General features: G+C 35.6%; 1 protein-coding gene and 1 non-coding gene across 8 annotated transcripts in view; one reads left to right on the top strand and one right to left on the bottom strand.

Annotated features, from left to right (window-relative positions):
* TEX11 (testis expressed 11) overlaps positions 1-20,076 on the bottom strand; it is a 311,406-nt gene that overhangs the window by 146,443 nt on the left and 144,887 nt on the right. For all 7 annotated transcript variants that reach the window (XM_072816896.1, XM_072816892.1, XM_072816891.1 and 4 more), the window contains one exon: positions 6,807-6,944. In XM_072816896.1, the coding sequence (XP_072672997.1) occupies positions 6,807-6,944 (138 nt within the window). The remainder of the gene's footprint in view (positions 1-6,806; positions 6,945-20,076) is intronic.
* On the top strand, positions 3,038-3,144 carry LOC140628848 (U6 spliceosomal RNA). Its single transcript, XR_012026782.1, has one exon. It is a non-coding gene; the product is annotated as a U6 spliceosomal RNA (small nuclear RNA).

The raw sequence follows: 20,076 nt of genomic DNA, 5'->3' as shown, positions 1-20,076 counted from the left end.
TTTAAGCTTATGTATAGAAAGAATCATGTATTCTACTTATTCTATAATACCAGGCACAGATTAGGCATTCAATAAATATTTGTTGACTTAAAACCTCAATTATGGTATTTTTATGGTATAGCTATATCAGGAATGAGCCACAACTGACCTTCATCTAATGTTTACTTAAGTGATTTCTTTTACATCCATACAGATATATTTGTGGGAATGGCTACACCAGCCAAAGCATCACAAAATCAATGACTAGCTGTTATAATAGAAACAAAGGCCACAGTGCCACCTAGTGAACATTACTAGTTTACTTCTGATCACAAGGTCACTTTCAGTACTACAATGGAAAGGCATGATTTTTTTTAGAACTCCATATAGTTAGTAGAACCAATATAAAACCAACACATGAGATGTGGTAGTCTTCACTTTAGGTCATATAAATACTCTATTAATAGTATCATTTTTTTCTTAGATTTTATCTATTTATTCAAGACACACGGAGAGAGGCAGAGACATAGGCAGAAGCAGCACCCCACAGGGAGCCTGATGAGGGACTCAATCCCAGGACCCTGGGATCATGACCTCAGCTGAAGGCAGACACTCAGGCACTGAGCCACCTAGGTGCCCCAACAGTATCATCCTGTAACTGTTGTAATTCTTACTGCCATGCTGTGCTTTGAAATCGTGCTTTAGTTTCATCAACCTATAGTAGTACTAATGACACTTCATGTAGCTAAATTGCAGTTGTAAGCTGAGGATGAGATTCCTACACTGAGTTAAAGAGTGCTCAATTGTACATTACCATTAATTTTACTACAGACTATCACCAAAACAATCCATTCTTCATCTCTTAATGAAAATTAAGGGTATTAAGATATTATGATTTGCAGCAAAATCCCATTATATCAAGTTGTGATCAACTGTTCCTATACTTAGAACCCAAGTTCATTTCCTCTATACTGAAAGTCTGCCTATTCGAGCCTATGACTTACACTTAATTTTATTATATTATTTTTGAGAATTTTTAAGATACCAGACTTAAGATACTATAAATTCCCCAAAGTCAGAGATGATGTCTATGAAACTACATAGTTTAATATTGTCTCATACATAGTACTGAAGATATTCTCAATGGATAATGGCAATGAAAAATTTACACATATATAACTTTGAAAATAAACCAAAGAAATTACTTATATTTAGAATTGCTATCTCAAAAAGATGTTGCCAAATGTATGAACTAATGAATCCATAACATAATCTACTAAGAGTTCAGAGGAATATATTCTCCAACTCCTTTAACTCATCCAAATTAACTTCTGACCTATGATTTAATATTTTATTTTAAAGCAGAATAAAACAGAATGTGTTTCTCTCTTCCAAAAAGAAAGGAACTGAGCTATAGAAAATTCTAATGGGATGATTTCCAAAATAACGTAAACTCCTTCAGTTCTAATAATCAAGCATAGATCTTGATCACTTTTGGTTTCCAATTATCCACAGTAGCAAGGTCAGAAACAACATGAACAAATGCAATTCCTTTAATCACAAGAAATTGACAGGTATTTATTGAGTCTCTTTGACTATACATTAGGCTCTATGCTAGCTATCAGAGAAAATAAAGTAAGATATGGTCCTTGTCTCAAGGAGGTGGCAATCTAATAGGGGGCTAAGTCAGGTATGCAAATAACTATAATACAATGCAGAATATGAGTACCTAGGTATAAACAGAGGTGTTATGAAGTTCTAGAGGAAAAGCAAGACTCAGAAATTTCCTTATCAAGCCAAGACTGTCATAAAAAAGTTTCATAAGGTAGAGATGCAGGGAAAAGTTCATTTGCAATGGAGAAGCATGGAAAAAGGTACAGAAGTAGAAAAGCATAGATCATGGTTTGGAAGCTGCAAATAATCCAATTTAGGATAAACACAGTATACATATAATGGAAATAAAATAGGATTATGTTATTTCTAGATTATGGAGGACCTTAAGCACCGAGGAATTTTGTCTTTATTTATAGGGAGTAACTGAAGATTATAGAGTGGCTCCCTGTAATTGGTTAGAAGATTATTCCAATAATGATAAAGATGATGAAAGCTTGGGCTAGAGTAGAGAGGTAAAGATGGGAGAGAAGACAGCTGGGAAAAATCTGCAGAAGTAGAACTGATCAGATGTGGCACATGATGAATACATGGGAAGAAGTAATCCAGGAATCTAAAAATTTCAGTCTCAGATCACTGAATATGCCCAAAATAGTAAAAAAAGTGAATGTGGGCTATGAGAAAGATCCGGGCTACACATACAGATTTAGGAATGAAGAATTAAAACTAAGATGGATTACTGGGAGTAGAGTGTACAGAAGAAAAAAAAAAGAAGAGACCAGAGAATAAATTCACTCAACAAATGTTTATTAAAACATCTATGAAGCATGGTTGTGGGTGTCAGAGATAAAATAGTGAACCAGATAACAAGATAAAGATAATACCTACCCTCATCCAATATTTATTTGGTGAAAAGAACCAGTAACAGAAATAGAGAAGGAATAGCCACAGCAATAAATAGGATTAAGAGAAGATGTCATAGAAGCCAAACACAAAGTTTCCAGAAGGATGAAATAGTTGACAGTATTACATTGTTTTGTGCTAGAGAGATCAGAGGACAAGAAGGACTAAGAAAAGATCATTGGACTTGATCATTAAAAGGTTACTAGTGATCTTCAAAAGATCGGTTTATAAACTCAAAGATGTGAAAATCATCAAGAGAGCAGTAGGTGATAAAATCAAAAACCTTAGAGTCAGTCTTGTCTATTCTTTCTCTTCTATCTTACATCTGGTATGTCGGGGAATTCTGTCATCTTTACTTTTATAATCTATCTAGAATCTGATCCCCATCCACAATTCTACCCTGGTCTATGCCACCTCATCTCTTGCCTAGATTATTTCAATGGCCTCCTAAATGGTCTCCTGCTTCCACCCTTGCACTCACCCTAGCCTATTCAATACAGTGGTAAGAGTGATCTTATTAAAATGCAGATCATAAGGTCATACCATGCTCAATTTGGCAGCACATATACTAAAACTGGAACAGTACAGAGAAGATTAGCATGGCCCCTGCACAAGGATGACATGTGAATTCATGAAGTGTTCCATATTTTTAAAAATTTTAAAAATAAAATGCAAATCAAATCATGTCATTTCTTTGCCCAGAGCTCCCCAATGGCTCCCCATCTCACCTAGAGTTAATGATAAATCTTTACAATGAACTATAAGATCTTTCTTACATAATCCATCTCCCCACTATTTCCCTGATCACAGCTCCTACTTTTCTTAATATTGTGCTGAAGTCACACTAGTCCCTTTGCTATTCCTCAGATGCCCCAGGTATGCTCTTATCCCCACAACCTTTGCACTTGCTATTCCTGCTATTTGGAATGCTATGCTTTTGTTTTTGTTTTGTTTTGTTTCCAGATATCTACATAGCTAGCTAGATCCCTCATTTCCTCAGGTCTCTACTCAAAAACCACCTTCTCACTGAGGCCTTCTTGGCCACCCTATCTAAAATTTCAACCTTTATTCCTCTTCTAAAACATTTAATACAAAAAAAACATTTAATACCACCCTTTCCTTCATCACTCTTTAATATATAACAGGGTCAGCAAACTATGGCCTTTGAACCACTTCTAAGCTACCATCTATTTTTGTAGTTCACAAGCTAAGAAGGGTTTTATATTTTTCAAAGGTTGAAAAAATCGAGAAGAATAATATTTTATGACACACAAAAATTATATGAAATTCAAATTTCAGTGTTCCTAAATAACAAAGTTTTATTAGGACAAAGCCATGCCAATTTGTTTACATATGGTCTATGGCTGTTTTCATGGTATAACAGCAGAATTGAATAGTTGCAACAGAGAATTGCATGACATAGAAAACCTAAAATATTTACTACTTGGCTCTTCACAGAAATTTTGCTGACCTCTGTAATATACCATAATATTCATTTTTAAATTTTCTGTCCTAGGAGAATAATAAACTCCATGAATGTAGGTGTTTTGTCTATTTTGTTCATTACTATATCCCAAGGCCTAGGATAGTATTTAACATAGATAGTCAATAACCATTTTTTAAAATAAATGGGCACTGAGAAAATATTGGCAGTAATTTTAGGTTCAAAAGTTTGGTGATAAAATGAAGAACAAAGAACTATAATTTTATTAGGATGACAAGATTGAAGGAAGTTTTTTTTTTTTTTTAATTTTATTTTTTTTTGTTTTTTTTTGGTTTTTTTTTTTTAATAAAGAAGACCTCAGAATAATTGTTGTGATGGGGAAAGAAATAGTTGAGAGAAAAATATTAACAAGCTGAAGTTGAGAATTGTAGAGAAGGCCCTCAAAAAAAGTTCCTTCTAAGAGATAAGAAGAAGAAAGGAAGAGTAAAGAAAGGAGAAGTTGATGAAGTTCATGTGAGTGGCTATGAGTTCAGAAAATTACAAGATAAAGTATTTTGCTAAAGGGAAGGGTAAGGCATGGTGGTTTGAGGACAAAAAATTTGTGAGGAATATGACAGAAAGTTAGTAAGGGTCAGTTTTACCTAGCTGAAAAACCATACAATTTAAGCAGGTCCAGTAAACATGGTTTCATAAACTATTCTGAACAATGTTCAAGTAGCTCAAGGGAAGAAGTGAAAAAAGCATTTGACAATGAAAATTAACAAGGGAAGGTGGGAATAGTAAAATAGTAAAATATAATGGATTGTGTAATTTCTTTTCACCTTTCTCTTTGTGCATTAAGAGAGTATTCCCTACATATGGAAGATACCAAATCAATGTTTGCTAAGTTCAAGACAAGAAGGATGAAAGAGAAAAATAACACTAACAGTAATCAACAAGATTACCTTGAACATACTGAAAATAACTTTTGGTTTTACTACCAATCTGGCCTTCAGTGATATAATCACACACTGATTATACACTATTAGGACATGCCTGGTTTCCTGCTCTCCTCTTCTTCACCTTCTTACTAATACGATTTGAATTCCATATTATAGGCTTAGTCCTATCCTAGGATCAAATTTGACATTAGTTAGAGGAGACTTAAGAAGCATTGTTTCAGGGCACCTTGCTGGCTCAATCGGAGGAACACATGACTCTTGATCTCAATGTCTTGAGTTCAAGCCCCACACTGGGTGTTGAGGCTACTTTAAAAAAAGAAGCACTGCTTCAAGTCTTGAAAGATTCTATCTACTCACTTCATATTCTCCTAGAAACTGCATCCCAGCCTGGCCCCCTATGCCTAACCTCCACTCTTAAAAACAACCTCATATTCTAGCCTCATATTCTAGGTGTACCTGGGTGGCTTAGTCAGTTAAGCATCTGCCTTTGGCTCCGGTCTTGATCTCAGGGTCCTGGGATGGAGCTGCATTTTGGGCTCCCTGTTCAGCTGGGAGTCTGCTTCTCCCTTTCTCTTTGCCCCCCTCCCTGCTTGTGCGAGCTGTCTCTCAAATAAATAAATAAAATCTTTAAAGATCTGCCCATTAGGATACTCTGAGGCCAGCTGCTTGGTTGAGTCAAAGGCAACTATGTCTTGTTCATATCTATAACCCCTCAGAGACTATCACAGTATCTTGTACTGCACTCTTTCTATCTGTATTAGCTGAACAGATAGCAGAACAGATACCCTTCCTTGGCCTGAAAAGACAATCATCCAAATGGCATATCTGACTCCAAATGCAGGTCCTTCCCATTCTGCCAGGCCAACATAAATCATGAAACTTAAAATAACTTTCTGATCACTTTTATATCTTTAAGCAGTAAGCAATTATCTTTCTGAAATAGTTAATGGTATCTTATGCAGAAAATTTGTGTGATAATCTGTTTTTCAGGTCTTTATGTAAACAGTAGCGTCAATTATCATTCTGAAACACTTAAATGCTAGGCTGTGCTGAAATATCATGAACTAAGTAAGTAATACTTCAACTTCTCTTCCCGAACTATAAATTTTTAATATACAAACTAAATGGTAAATATTCTTTTGAAAGAAAATTGAAGTATTTAGTCAAATAAACAACCCTTCAAAGTAAACAAAAACTCAAAGAAAATGTCTGGAATACAACCAGTAATCATATATTTTCCCCTAAACTTGTCATTAAAACCTGAAAAGCAACAAAAGCCTTCATATTTTATCTGGGTCTACACTTGTCTTTCTCACTTGTCCTTCCACAAGCCAATACCTTCCCCCACTTATGTGTATACTATGATACCCAAAAAAAGAAATGTTCCAATTGCTCTAGGAAGTATGAATGGCTCGATCTTTAAATAGATTTTTATCTCATTCACCTCTTAGAATTTTGTTCTGATAATCAATTGCTAAAAATTTTCCAGAGTGGTTGGATAGTCAATAGGTAACCCAGTACATAAAAGAAAGACTATTTTATCTGAGTATTTTCCCATACTGAATGGTTGACCAATAAAAGTGTACCTTATAATTTAGTCTGCTTCAAAGGACAATACTGCAGGTGGTTAGTAGCAAACAACTTGGTTTAGAAGTTCCAATGATATATTACTTTCCAGAAAAAGGTGCCCCCAAAACCCAGTAAGTAGTGGAATTAATGGTTTTTCAAATTCTCTCTTTCTGGGAAGTTCCTATCAGTCATGTTTACAGTGTACAAATCAGGAAAGTATCAATTTGAGTTTATATTCTATGAAGAAACTCTCAGATATCTTAACCTCATAGCCAAGAAGACACACCAAACTGTACCTATCTCCCTGCCACTGCACAGGACACTTCCTGCCTTTGAAAAAAATAGATGAATCAAAGCACCTTATCAAGTTGTTTCAAATGAAGGTAGCAGGAAGCCATGTTTCTCCGCAGTTTGGCCAAGTCCAAATCTGTACGATCAGTTGCATAAAATCTCAGAGAATAATAGTACCAGTTTAGGGCATCAGCATAATTTTGTACCTAAAGGTTAAAAAGAAATAACAAAATTACAGAGATATCTCTACATTTGACCTTATTTTTTCTAAGTCACCTCTACAAAAAAAAAACAATAAAATTGTATTGTTTTCTTTTTTAGACAATCAAAACACAACACCCTCTCTGAGTTCTAAGTTCATTTTACGATCTGTCTAGATCAGTATCAGTTGCAGATTGTGGTAATTGATATTCTATTTTCTTTCTCCATATTAGAAATTTCACGGAAACCATCAACAAAATTAAAAGGCAACCTACGGAATGGGAGAAAATACTTGGAAACACTATATTCAATAGATGGTAATATCCAAAATATACAAAGAACTCCTACAACTCAATAGAAAAAAAAAACAATTTAAAAATGGGCAAAGAACCTGAATAGACATTTTTCCAAAGAAAACATATAGGGGCATCTGGATGGCTCAGTCAGTTAAGCATTTGACTCTTTAAAAAATATATAAAGCCCTCTGGGTGGCACAGCGGTTTGGCGCCTGCCTTTGGCCCAGGGCGCGATCCTGGAGACCCGGGATCAAATCCCACGTCGGGCTCCCGGTGCATGGAGCCTGCCTCTGTCTCTACCTCTCTCTCTCTCTGTGTGACTATCATAAATAATAAATAAAATATATATATATTTTTTACGTATTTGAGAGAGAAAGAGAAGAAGTAGAGGGAGCAAGAGAGGGAGAAGCAGGCTCCCAGTGTGCACGAAGCCTGATGTGGGCCTCAATCCCAGGACCCTGGGATCATGACCTGAGCCAAAGGCAGATGCTTAATCAACTGAGCCACCCAGGCACACCAAGCATTCGACTCTTGATTTCAGCACAAGATAATGAATCTCAGGGTTGTGAAATAAAGGTCCAGGTTGGACTCCACACTCAGCTGGGAATCTGCCTGAGGATTCTCTCCTCTCTCCTACTGTCCCTCCCCCTGCTCTGGTCTCTCTCAAATAAATTAATAAATCTTTAAAAAAGACATACAAATGGTCAGCAGGTAGAAGAAAAGGTGCTTAGCATCACTAATAATATGGAAAATCCAAATCAAAACCACGATGAAATATGTCTCACAACTACTAGAGTTATATCATCAAAAAGAAAAGGGATAAGAAATGCTAGTAGAGAAACCTTGTACACAGTTGGTTGGAATATAAAATGGTAGGATTATCATGGAAAACAGTATAGAGCTTTCTCAAATTAAAATTAGAACTACCATATACTCCAGCAATCCCACATCATGATCTGAAAGAGATCTCTACTCCCATATTCATTGCAGCAATATTTAAAATAGCCAAGGTACAGAAACAACCTAAGTGTCCATTTACTGATGAATGGATAAATAAAATATGGTATATGTACACAATGGAATATTATTCAGCCATAAAAAGAGGGACATCCTTCCATTTGTGACAAGAATGAATTTGGAGGACTAGTATGCTAGGTAAAATAAGCCAGATAGAGAAAGACAAATATTTCATGTTATCATCACTTATTTGTGGAATTTGAAAAAAAAAAAAACAGTTAAACTCTAGAAACAGAGAATAGAATAGTGGTTTTGAGGGGCTTGGGGTTGGGGAAATGGGGAAAGGGTGGTAAAAGGGTATAAACTTTCAGTTATAAGATGAAAAAGGTAACAGGGTATAAACTTTCAGTTACAAGATGAAAAAGGTCATCTAATGTATGACATGATTACTATAGCTGGTAATACTGGATTGTATAACTGAATTTTGCTAAGAGAACAGAACTTAAGTGTTCTCAGAAAAAAAATGTGATGAATATGTTAATTAAATAAATAGTTAGGACTCCAAACGTATACATATACCTAATTATTACATTGTACACTTAAAATTGTGTTGATTATACTTCAATAAATTTTTAAATTTTTATTTAAATTCAATTAATTAACATATAATGTATTATTAATTTCAGAGGTAGAGGTCAGTGATTCATCAGTCTTACATAATACCCAGTGCTCATTACATCAGGTGTCCTCCTAAACATTCATCACTCAGTTACCCCAATACCCTACCCACTACTCCTCCAGGGACCCTCAGTTTGATTCCTATGATTAAGAGTCTCTTATGCTTTGTTTCCCTCTATGATTTCATCTTGTTTTATCTTTTCTCCTCTTCCTATATGATCCTCTGTTTTGTTTCTTTTTTTAAAAAGATTATTTATTTATTCATGAGACACACAGAGAGAGAGGCAGAGACATAGGCAGAGGGAGAAGCAGGCTCCATGCAGGGAGCTTGCTGTGGGACTCAATCCTGGGATTCCATGATCACGCCCTGGGCCAAAGGCAGGCACTAAACTACTAAGCCACCCAGGCATCCCATCTCTGTTTTGTTTCTTAAATTCCACATATAAGTAAGATCATATTATAATTCTCTTTCACTGATTAACTTATTTCTCTTAGCATAATATCCTCTAGTTCCATCCACATCATTGCAAATCGCAAGATTTCATTTCTTAATGGCTGAGTAGTATTCCATACAACATCTGCATGTGGGATGAAAAGTCTGAGGGGTGGTGAACAACCCCAGAAAACTCAAAATACAATTTTAGTTATTAAAACAATGATAAAAATTTTTAGAAGAAATTGATAATTTACCATGTTAATATAGCTATTTTCATTTTTCTGCATTCCATTTTAACTTTGTCCTTTTATATTTGTATATAGTTACAATCATAGCTTATATTAGAGTTTCATGTTCCATTCTTTCCATCTGACTTTATTTGGTAAATATTAATCTGTATTACAATGGAGTCCTCACAGTTGTCAATGTAAGGGATATATAACATTCAATTAAGTTAATATACAATGATTTTCATAATGTTGGATATTTCATTGGTTTCCAAGTTTTTCACTATTATGATAAAGTGCCACTGTGTTTGTGTACAATTTTTTTTTTTACTTTTGAGGCACTAACATATTTTCAATGCTAAGACACTATTTGGAAAAATATGATAGAAATAACCTGGATACGTTTTTCTAAACTGAACACCTGGGTGGCTCAGTGGTTAAGTGTCTGTCTTTGGCTCAGGCTGTGATCCTGGTCCAGGGATCAAGTCCACATCAGGCTCCTACGAGGATCCTGCTTTTCCCTCTGTCTATGTCTCTGCCTCTCTCTGAGGGACCCTGTTTCTCATGAATAAATAAAATATTTTAAAACACAAAAACTTTTTTTAAGCTAAGAAAACTCAGATTGTTCATGCACACCAAGGTAAGGTAGATGAGTCCCTTGTACCCTCTAAAAGAAGCTTCACATTTTAAGTGAAGAACAGAAGTCATTTGGGTGTAAATGGAATAAAACACACTCTTCACTAAAAAAATAAAAAAAAAAAAAACCTGTGCTCTGTAGGTTCAAGATTACCCATGACTATTTAGGGTCAGATTATATTTTTCTCCGGTGTTGAAAGTGGGAGTTTAAAAATATTCTGCAAGATGGGGGTCAAGATGGTGAAAAGTAGGGGTACTCACTCACCTGGTCCCACCAACTTACCTAGATAACTTTCAAAACATCCTGAACACCTACGAATTCGACCTAAGAATTAAAGAGAGAACAGCCAGAATGCTACAGAGAGAAGGGTTTTCGCTTCTAACAAGAATCATCTAGGGTGAAATTTACTTAGGTTGTGGTTGATATTCTTGACTTAGCCTGCTCATACACCCACTCTGCACTGAGCAAAATGACTAGAAGGAAGAATTCACCACAAAAGAATCAGAAACAGTATTCTCTCCCACAGAGTTACAGAATTTGGATTACAATTTAATGTCAGAAAGCCAATTCAGAAGCACAATTATAAAGCTACTGGTGGCTTTAGAAAAAAGCATAAAGGATTCTAGAGACTTCATGACTGAAGAATTTAGATCTCATCAGGCCAAAATTAAAAATCAATTAAATGAGATGCAATCCAAACTGGAGGTCCTAATGATGAGGGTTAATGAGGTGGAAAAAAGAGTGAGTGACATAGAAGATAAGTTGATGGCAAGGAAGGAAGCTGAGAAAAAAAGAGAAAAACAATTAAGAGACCATGAGGAAAAGTTAAGGGAAATAAATGACAGCTTCAGAAGGAACAATCTACATATAATTGGGGTTCCAGGAAAGGCTGAGAAGGACAGAGGGCCAGAAAGCATATTTGAACAAATCATAGCTGAGAACTTCCCTAATTTGGGGAGGGAAACAGGCATTCAGATCCAAGAGATAGAGCAGTCCCCCTCCAAAATAATAAAAAACGTTTAACATCTCGACATTTAATAGTGAAACTTGCGAATTCCAAAGATAAAGAGAATATCCTTAGAGTAGTGAGAAACAAGAGATTCATAACTTATATGGGGAGAAATATCAGATTAACAGCAGACCTCTCCGTAAAGACCTGGCAGGCCAGAAAGGGCTGGCAGGATATATTCAGGGTCCTAAATGAGAAGAACATGCAGCCAATACTTTATCCAGCAATGCTCTCATCCAGAATAGAAGGAGAGATAAAGAGCTTCCAAGATAGGCAGAAACTGAAAGAATATGTGACCACCAAACCAGCTCTGCAAGAAATATTAAGAGGGACCCTGTTAAGAAAGAGGATGCCCAAAGAAATGATCCACAAAAACAGGGACTGAATAGGTATTATGATGACACTAAATTCATATCTTCCAATAGTCACTCTGAACGTGAATGGGCTAAATGATCTCATCAAAAGACACAGGGTTTCAAACTGGATAAAAAAGCAAGAATCATCTATTTGCTGTCTACAAGAGACTCATTTTAGACCTAGGAAATGAACAGCTTGAAAATCAAAGGTTGGAGAACCATTTTCCATTCAAATGGTCCTCAAAAGAAAGCTGGGGTAGCAATCCTCCTATCAGATAAATTAAAGTTTATCCCAAAGACTGTAGTAAGAGATTAAGAGGGACACTATATCATACTTAAAGGGTCTATCCAACAAAAAGACCTAACAATCATGAATATTTATGCCCCTAATGTGGGAGCTGCCAAATATATCAATTAATAACCAAAGTAAAGATATACTTAGATAATAATACACTAATAGTAGGAGACTTCAACACAGCACTTTCTGCACATGACAGATCTTCTAAGCAGAACATCACCAAAGAAACAACAGCCTTAAATGATACACTCGACCAGATGGATTTCATAGATATTTACAAAACTTTACATCCGAACACAACTGATTACACATTCTTCTCAAGTGCACATGGAACTTTCTCCAGAATAGACCACATACTGGGTAACAAATCAAGTCTCAACCAAAACCAAAAGATTGAGATTATCCCCTGCATATTTTCAGACCACAATGCTTTGAAAGTAAAACTCAATCACAAGAGGAAATTTGGAATAAACTCAAACACGTGGAGGTTAAACAGCATCCTCCTAAAAGATGAAAGGGCCAACCAGGAAATTAGAGAAGAATTAAAAAGATTCATGGAAACTAATGAGAATGAAGAAACAACCATTCAACATCTTTGGGATACAGCAAAAGTGGTCCTAAGAGGGAAATACATCACAATTCACAATACAAGCCTCCCTCAAAAAATTGGAAAAAACTCAAATAGACTAGCTAACCTTGCACTTAAAGGAACTGGAGAAACAACAGCAAATAAAACCTACACCAAGGAGAAGATAGTTAATAAAGATTTGAGTAGAACTCAATGAAATAGAGATCAGAAGAACTGTAGAACAGATCAACAAAACCAAGAGTTGGTTCTTCAAAAGGATTAACAAGATAGATAATCATTAGCCGGCCTTATTAAAAAGAATCGAGAAAAGACTCAAATTAATAAAATCACGAATGAAAGAAGAGAGATCACAACCAATACCAAGGAAATACAAACGATTTTAAAAACATATTATGAGCAGCCATACACCAATAAATTAGTTAATCTATAAGAAATGGATGCAGGGGATCCCTGGGTGGCTCAGCAGTTTGGCGCCTGCCTTTGGCCTGGGGCGCAATCCTGGAGTCCCGGGATCGAGTCCCATGACGGGCTCCCGGCATGGAGCCTGCTTCTCCCTCCTCCTGTGTCTCTCCTCCCCCCCATGTCTATCATAAATAAATAAATAAATCTTTAAAAAAAAAAGAAATGGATGCATTTTTGGAAAACCACAAACTACCAACACTGGTACAGGAAGAAATAGAAAACCTGAACAGGCCAATAACCAGGGAGGAAATTGAAGCAGTCATCAGAAACCTCCCAAGACACAAAAGTCCAGGGCCAGATGGCTTCCCAGGGAAATTCTATCAAATGTTTAAAAAAGAAACAATACCTGTTCTACTAAAGCTGTTCTGAAGGATAGAAAGGGATGGAATACTTCCAAACTCGTTCTATGAGGCCAGCTTTACCGGAATTCCAAAACCAGATGAAGACCCCACCAAAAAGAATTATAGACCAATATCCCTGATGAACACAGACGCAACAATTCTCAACAAGATACTAGCTAATAGGATCCAACAGTACATTAAGAAGATTATTCACCATGACCAAGTGGGATATATCACTGGGATTCAAGGCTGGTTCCACACTCGTAAAACAATCAGTGTGATAGATCACATCAACAACGGAAAAAACAAGAACCATATGATCCTCTCAATAGATGCAGAGAAAGCATTTGACAAAATACAGCATCCATTCCTGATCAAAACTCTTCAGAGTGGAGGGATAGAGGGAACATTCCTCAGCACCCTAAAAGCCATCTATGAAAATCCCACAGCAAATATCATTCTCAATGGGGAAACACTGGGAGCCTTTCCCCTAAGATCAGGAACATGACAAGGACGTCCACTCTCACCACTGCTATTCAACATAGTACTAGAAGTCCTAGCCTCAGCAATCAGGCAACAAAAGGAAGTAAAAGGCATTCAAATTGGCAAAGAAGAAGTCAAACTCTCCCTCTTTGCAGTTGACATGATACTGTACAGAGAAAACCCAAAAGCCTCCACCCCAAGATTGTTAGAACTCATACAGCAATTTGGCAGTGTGGCAGGATACAAAAATCAATGCCCAGAAATCAGTGGCATTTCTATACACTAACAATGAGACTGAAGAAAGAGAAATTAAGGAGTCAATCCCATTTAAAATTACATCCAAAAGCCTAAGATACCTAGGAATAAACCTAACCAAAGAGGTAAAGGATCTATACCCTAAAAACTACAGAAGATTTCTGAAAGAAATTGAGGAAGACACAAAGAGATGGAAAAATATTCCATGCTCATGGATTGGAAGAATTAATATTGTGAAAATGTCAATGCTACCCAGGGCAATGTACACATTCAATGCAATCCCTATCAAAATACCATGGACTTTCTTCACAGAGTTGGAACGAATCATCTTAAGATTTGTGTGGAGTCAGAAAAGACCCCAAATAGCCAGGGCAATATTGAAAGGAAAACTAAAGCCAGGGGCATCACAATGCTGGATTTCAAGCTGTACTACAAAGCTGTGATCATTAAAACACTGTGGTACCGGCACAAAAACAGACACATATATCAATGGAACAGAATAGAGAACCCAGAAATGGGCTCTCAACTCTATGGTCAACTAATATTCGACAAAGCAGGAATGACTATCCACTGAAAAAAGGACAGTCTCTTCAAAAAATGGTGCTGGGAAAATTGGACATCCACATAAAGAAGAATGAAACTAGACCATTCTCTTACACCAGACACAAAGATAAACTCAAAATGGATGAAAGATCTTAATGTGAGACAAGATTCCATCAAAATCCTAGAGGAGAACACAAGGAACACACTGTTTGAACTTGGCCACAGCAACTTCTTACAAGATACATCCATGAAGGCAAGAGAAACTAGAGCAAAAATAAACTATTGGGACTTCATCAAGACAAGAAGCTTTTGCACAGCAAAAGAAACAGCCAACAAAACTAAAAGACAGCCTACAAAATGGGAGAAGATATTTGCAAATGACATATCAGATAAAGGGCTAGTATCCAAGATCTATAAAGAACTTATCAAACTCAACAGCAAAGAAACAAACAATCCAATCATGAAATGGGCAAAAGACATGAACAGAAATCTCACAGAGGAAGACATAGACATGGCCAACAAGCACATGAGAAAATGCTCTGCATCACTTGCCATCAGGGAAATACAAATCAAAACCACAATGAGATACCACCTCACACCAGTGAGAATGGAGAAAATTAACAAGGCAGGAAACAAATGTTGGAGAGGATGTGGAGAAAGGGGAACCCTCTTGCACTGTTGGTGGGAATGTGAACTGGTACAGCCCCTCTGGAAAACTGTGTGGAGGTTCCTCAAGGAGTTAAAAATAGATCTGCCCTATGACCCAGCAATTGCACTGCTGGGGATTTACCCCAAAGATACAGATGCAGTGAAACGCCGGGACACCAGCACCCCGATGTTTCTAGCAGCAATGTCCACAATATCCAAAGTGTGGAAGGAGCCTCGGTGTCCATCGACAGATGAGTGGATAAAGAAGATGTGGTTTATGTATACAATGGAATATTACTCAGCCATTAGAAATGACAAATACCCACCATTTGCTTCAACGTGGATGGAACTGGAGGGTATTATGCTGAGTGAAATAAGTCAATCGGAAAAGGACAAACATTATATGATCTCATTCATTTGGGGAATATAAAAAATAGTGAAAGGGAATAAAGGAGAAAGGAGAAAAAATGAGTGGGAAATATCAGAGAGGGAGACAGAACATGAGAAACTCCTAATTCTGGGAAACGAACTAGGGGTGGTAGAAAGGGAGGAGGGCGGGGGGTGGGGGTGACTGGGTGATGGGCACTGAGGGAGGGCACTTGATGGGATGAGCACTGGGAGTTATGCTATATGTTGGCAAATTGAACTCCAATAAAAATTATATATATAATATATATATTATATATATATAAGAAAAGACAAAAAAGAAAAAATAAAATAAAAATCTTAAAATATTAGCAAAAAAGAAATAAAAATAATAGATCTATAGGAAAATCTGTCATTTGTGACAACACAGATGAATCTAAAATACATTATGCTCAGTGAAATAAGGCAGACAGAGAAAGACAAATACTGCATGATGTCACTTACACGTGGAATATAACAAAATCAACTCATAGAAACAAAGTAGGATGGTGATTATCAGGGTTTGGGAGTTGGGGGAATTGAGGATATGTTGGTCAAGGGATACAAATTTTCAATTATTAAATGAATAATTTATAGAGACCTAAGTTACTGCATGGTATCTATAATAATGTGTTATATACTTGAAATTTACTAAGAAAATGAATCTTAAGTGTTTTCACCACCAAAAAGTAACTGTTTAAGGTGAATATGTTAATTAGCTTGATTGTGGTGATCATTTCATAATGTATTCCTATATCAAAATGTCTTGTTTTGCTCCATAAAATCAGGTGCTGCAAAATACAATGGTATTCTTTTCTTTTTTATTTTATCCTTTTTAATATTTTATTTATTTTTTCATGAGAGATACAGACAGAGGCAAAGTCATAGGCAGAGGGAGAAACAGGCTCCTTGCAGGGAGCCCGATGCAGGACTCGATCCCAGGACCGTGGGATCATGCCCTGAGCCGAAGGCAAACACTCAACCCCTGAGCCACCCAGGCGACCCTCTTGTTTTTAGAGGGCCTGTATTTCTTTACTGAACAGATTTAAAATTACTTCAGAATTCTCTTGTCCAACTGATTTTCTTTCTTTTCCCTCATTTTCTAGCCTTGTAGAATATTTTTATTTTTACTTCTTCCTTTCCAATTTATATGCCTTTTCTTTTTCTTGCCTAATGATCTGGGTAGGACCTTCAGTACTGTTGAATAGAAGTGGTAAGAATGAACATCCTTGTCTTGTTCCTGATCTTTGATGAAGTTTTCAGTTTTTCACCCTTGAGTATGAGGTTAGCAGTGGGCTTGTCAGGTATGACGTTTACTATGTTGAGGTACATTCCATTTATACCTAATTTGTTGAGAGTTTTCATCATAAAAGGATGTTGAATATTTTTTTAAGGATGTTGAATATTGTTAAATGTTTTTTCTGCATATACTGAGATTATCATATATGATTTTTATCCTTCATTCTATTCAATGTGGTATATCATATTTACTGATTTACATATGTTTAACATTCCCTGCATTCCAGGGAAAAATCCTACTTGGACTTTGTATAAGATCCTTTTAATATGCTTTGAATTCAGTTTGCTAGTATTGTGTTGAGGATTTTGTTCATCAGGATTACTGGCCTGTGGTTACTTTTTCTTATAGTGTCCTTGTCTCGCTTTGCTATTAGGGCAATGTTGGCCATGTAAAATTAGTTTGGAAGTGTCTGGAATGAGTTTGAGTTTGAGAACAATTAGTATTAATTCTCCTTCAAATGTTTTGTAGAATTTACGAATGAAATCATTTGGTCCTGGACGTTATTTTATTGGGAGATTTTTGGTTACTGATTCAATGTCCTGACTCATCTGTTTACATTTTCTGTCTGTTCAAGATTCAGTTTAGGTAGGTTGTACATTTTCTAGAAATTTCTCCATTTCTTCTAAACTATCCAACTTGTCACATAATTTTTCACTATAGTTTCTTACAATCCTTTGTATTTATGTGGTATCAGTTGTAATGTCTCCCCTTTCATTTCCAATTTTATTTATTTGAGTCTGCTTTTTTTCCCACTATCTTTTTCTTGGTTAATCTCACTAAAACATTTGCAATTTTATCTTTTCAAAAAACCAACTCTCATTTTTGTTGAAATTTTCTGTTTTTTAATCTCTATTTCATTTATTTCTGCTCCGCTTTTTATTATTTCCGTTCTCTGCTATCTTTGGCTTAGTTATATTTTTTCTAGTTGCATAAGGTATAAAGTCAGGTTTCTTTTTATATTTTTATTTCTTTTCATTTAATTCCAGGATAGTTTCCATAAAGTGTTATATTAGTTTCACATGTTTAATATAATGATTCAACAATTCCATAAATTACTCAGTGCTCATCAAGATAAGTGTACTAGATTGTTTATTGAAGCATTTGTCACGCTATAAACTTCCCTTTTAGAACTACTTTTGTTGCATCTGTTTGCATTTTGGTATCTTATGTTTCCATTTCCAAGTTCTTAATTAAATTCCAGCTAGTTAACATTAGTTTCAGGTGTAGAATTTAGTGATTCATTACTTACATACAACACCCAGTGTTCATCACAAGTGCCCTACATAATACCTATCACCTATTTAATCCATTGTCCCACCCTCCATCCCTCCAGTAAGCCTCAGTTAAAAGCCTGTTGCCTGGTTTACCTCACCTTACCCACCCCTTTTGATTTCTTCTTTCACCCACTGGTTGTTCAAGAGTATGTTCTTTAATTTCTACATATTTGTGAATTTTCCAGTTTAACTCTTGCTATTGATCCTTCTTTGAGTTAATTATTGTATAAAGTATAAGATTTAGATCAAGATTAATTTTTTTGCTTGTGGATGTGCAATTACACACTATTAATTGAGAATATCATTCTTCCTCCATTGAATCCTTTTGCATATTATTGAAAATAAGTTGAGCACATTCCTATGGGATTATTTTGGTGTTCTCCACTGAGCTCCAATGATCTATGTGTTTCTCTCTCTGACAATACCACATTCAAGATTACCCTAGCTATATAATAAGTCTTGACATCAGATAGAGTAATTCCTCCCTTTTTATTCCTTTTTCTCAGAATTTTTTTAGCTATTTTCATTCCTCTGCTTTTATACATAAATTTTAGAATAATGTCTCTATTTTTCCCATTCTTTTACTTGTAACCTATTTGTATCTTCATATTTAAACTGTGTTTCTTTTTAGCAGTCAAAAGTTGAGTCTCACTTTTTAACCTATTTTGACAATGTCTGTTTTTTTACTGAAGAGTTGAGATCATTTTAATTTAATGTTATTTTTGTATATGCTGAGATTTCAATCTATCATTTTCCTACTTATTTGTTTTCCATTTGTTCTACCTAAATTTGTTCCCTTTTTCCTCTTTTTTCTGCTTCTTTTAGATTATTAAATATTTTTCATAATATTACTTTGTCTCCTTTTTTTGAATTATAAATTCTGCTTTCAATTCTTCTGGATATATACCCAGAATTGGAATTGTTGGATCATATGGTAATTCTATTTTAATTTTTATGAGGAACCACAATACTGCTTTATATAGCAGCCATACTATTTTGCATTTCTATCAACTACTTTCATTTTTAAACAGTATTTGTGCTGTGCATAGAATTCTACATTTACAGGTACTTTTTGTTATATTAAAGATATTGCTCTACTGTGTTCTTGCTTGCCTGAAAAATCCAACGTCATCCTTAATTTGCTCCTCTGTATGTATTCGTGTCATTTTTCTCCAGCTGCTTTTAAGATATTATCATTATCACTGGTTTTGAGCAATTTGATTATTATGTGCCATGGTTTAGTTTTATCTGTGTTTCTTATGTTTTTTCTTTAAGATTTTATTTATTTATTAATAAGACACAGAGAGAGAGGCAGAGACACAGGCAGAAGGAGAAGCAGGATCCATGCAGGGAGCCTGATGTGGAACTCGATCCCGGGTCTACAGGATCATGCCCTGGGCTGAAGGCAGGCGCCAAACTGCTGAGCCACCCGGGCCGCCCTGTGTTTCTTATGTTTGATGTTTGCTAAACATCTTAAATATACCATTAAAAATTAATTAAATGTTAAAAGCTTTCAAGCATTATTTCTTCATATACGCTCTCTCCTCATTTGGGGATTCTAATTACCCAACTATTGAGCTACCTGAAGTCTTTTCATAGCTTGTGATGCTATTTTAATTTTTTTCCCTACGTGGTTTATTTTGGATGGCTTCTATTGCTGTATCTTCAAACTTACTAATCTTTACCTTTACTAATACTACTGGAGATATCCAGGAGTATGATTACCTTACTAATCTGATGTTAATACTATCCAATATATTTTTTATCCTAGACCTAGTTTTCATCTCTAGGAATTTGATTTGGATCTTTTATATCTATGTCTCAACTTTTTAAATATATGGAATAAAATTAAATGAGGTATTTTAATGTTCAGTTAATGTCAACTTTGTCAGATTCTAGTGATTGCTCATTCTCTTCATTATAAAGTATTTTCCTGCCTCACT

The sequence above is a fragment of the Canis lupus genome, chromosome X (genome assembly GCF_048164855.1).
Source record: "Canis lupus baileyi chromosome X, mCanLup2.hap1, whole genome shotgun sequence".
NCBI classification, from domain to species: domain Eukaryota; kingdom Metazoa; phylum Chordata; class Mammalia; order Carnivora; family Canidae; genus Canis; species Canis lupus.
This window is presented reverse-complemented; position numbering and strand designations above follow the sequence as displayed.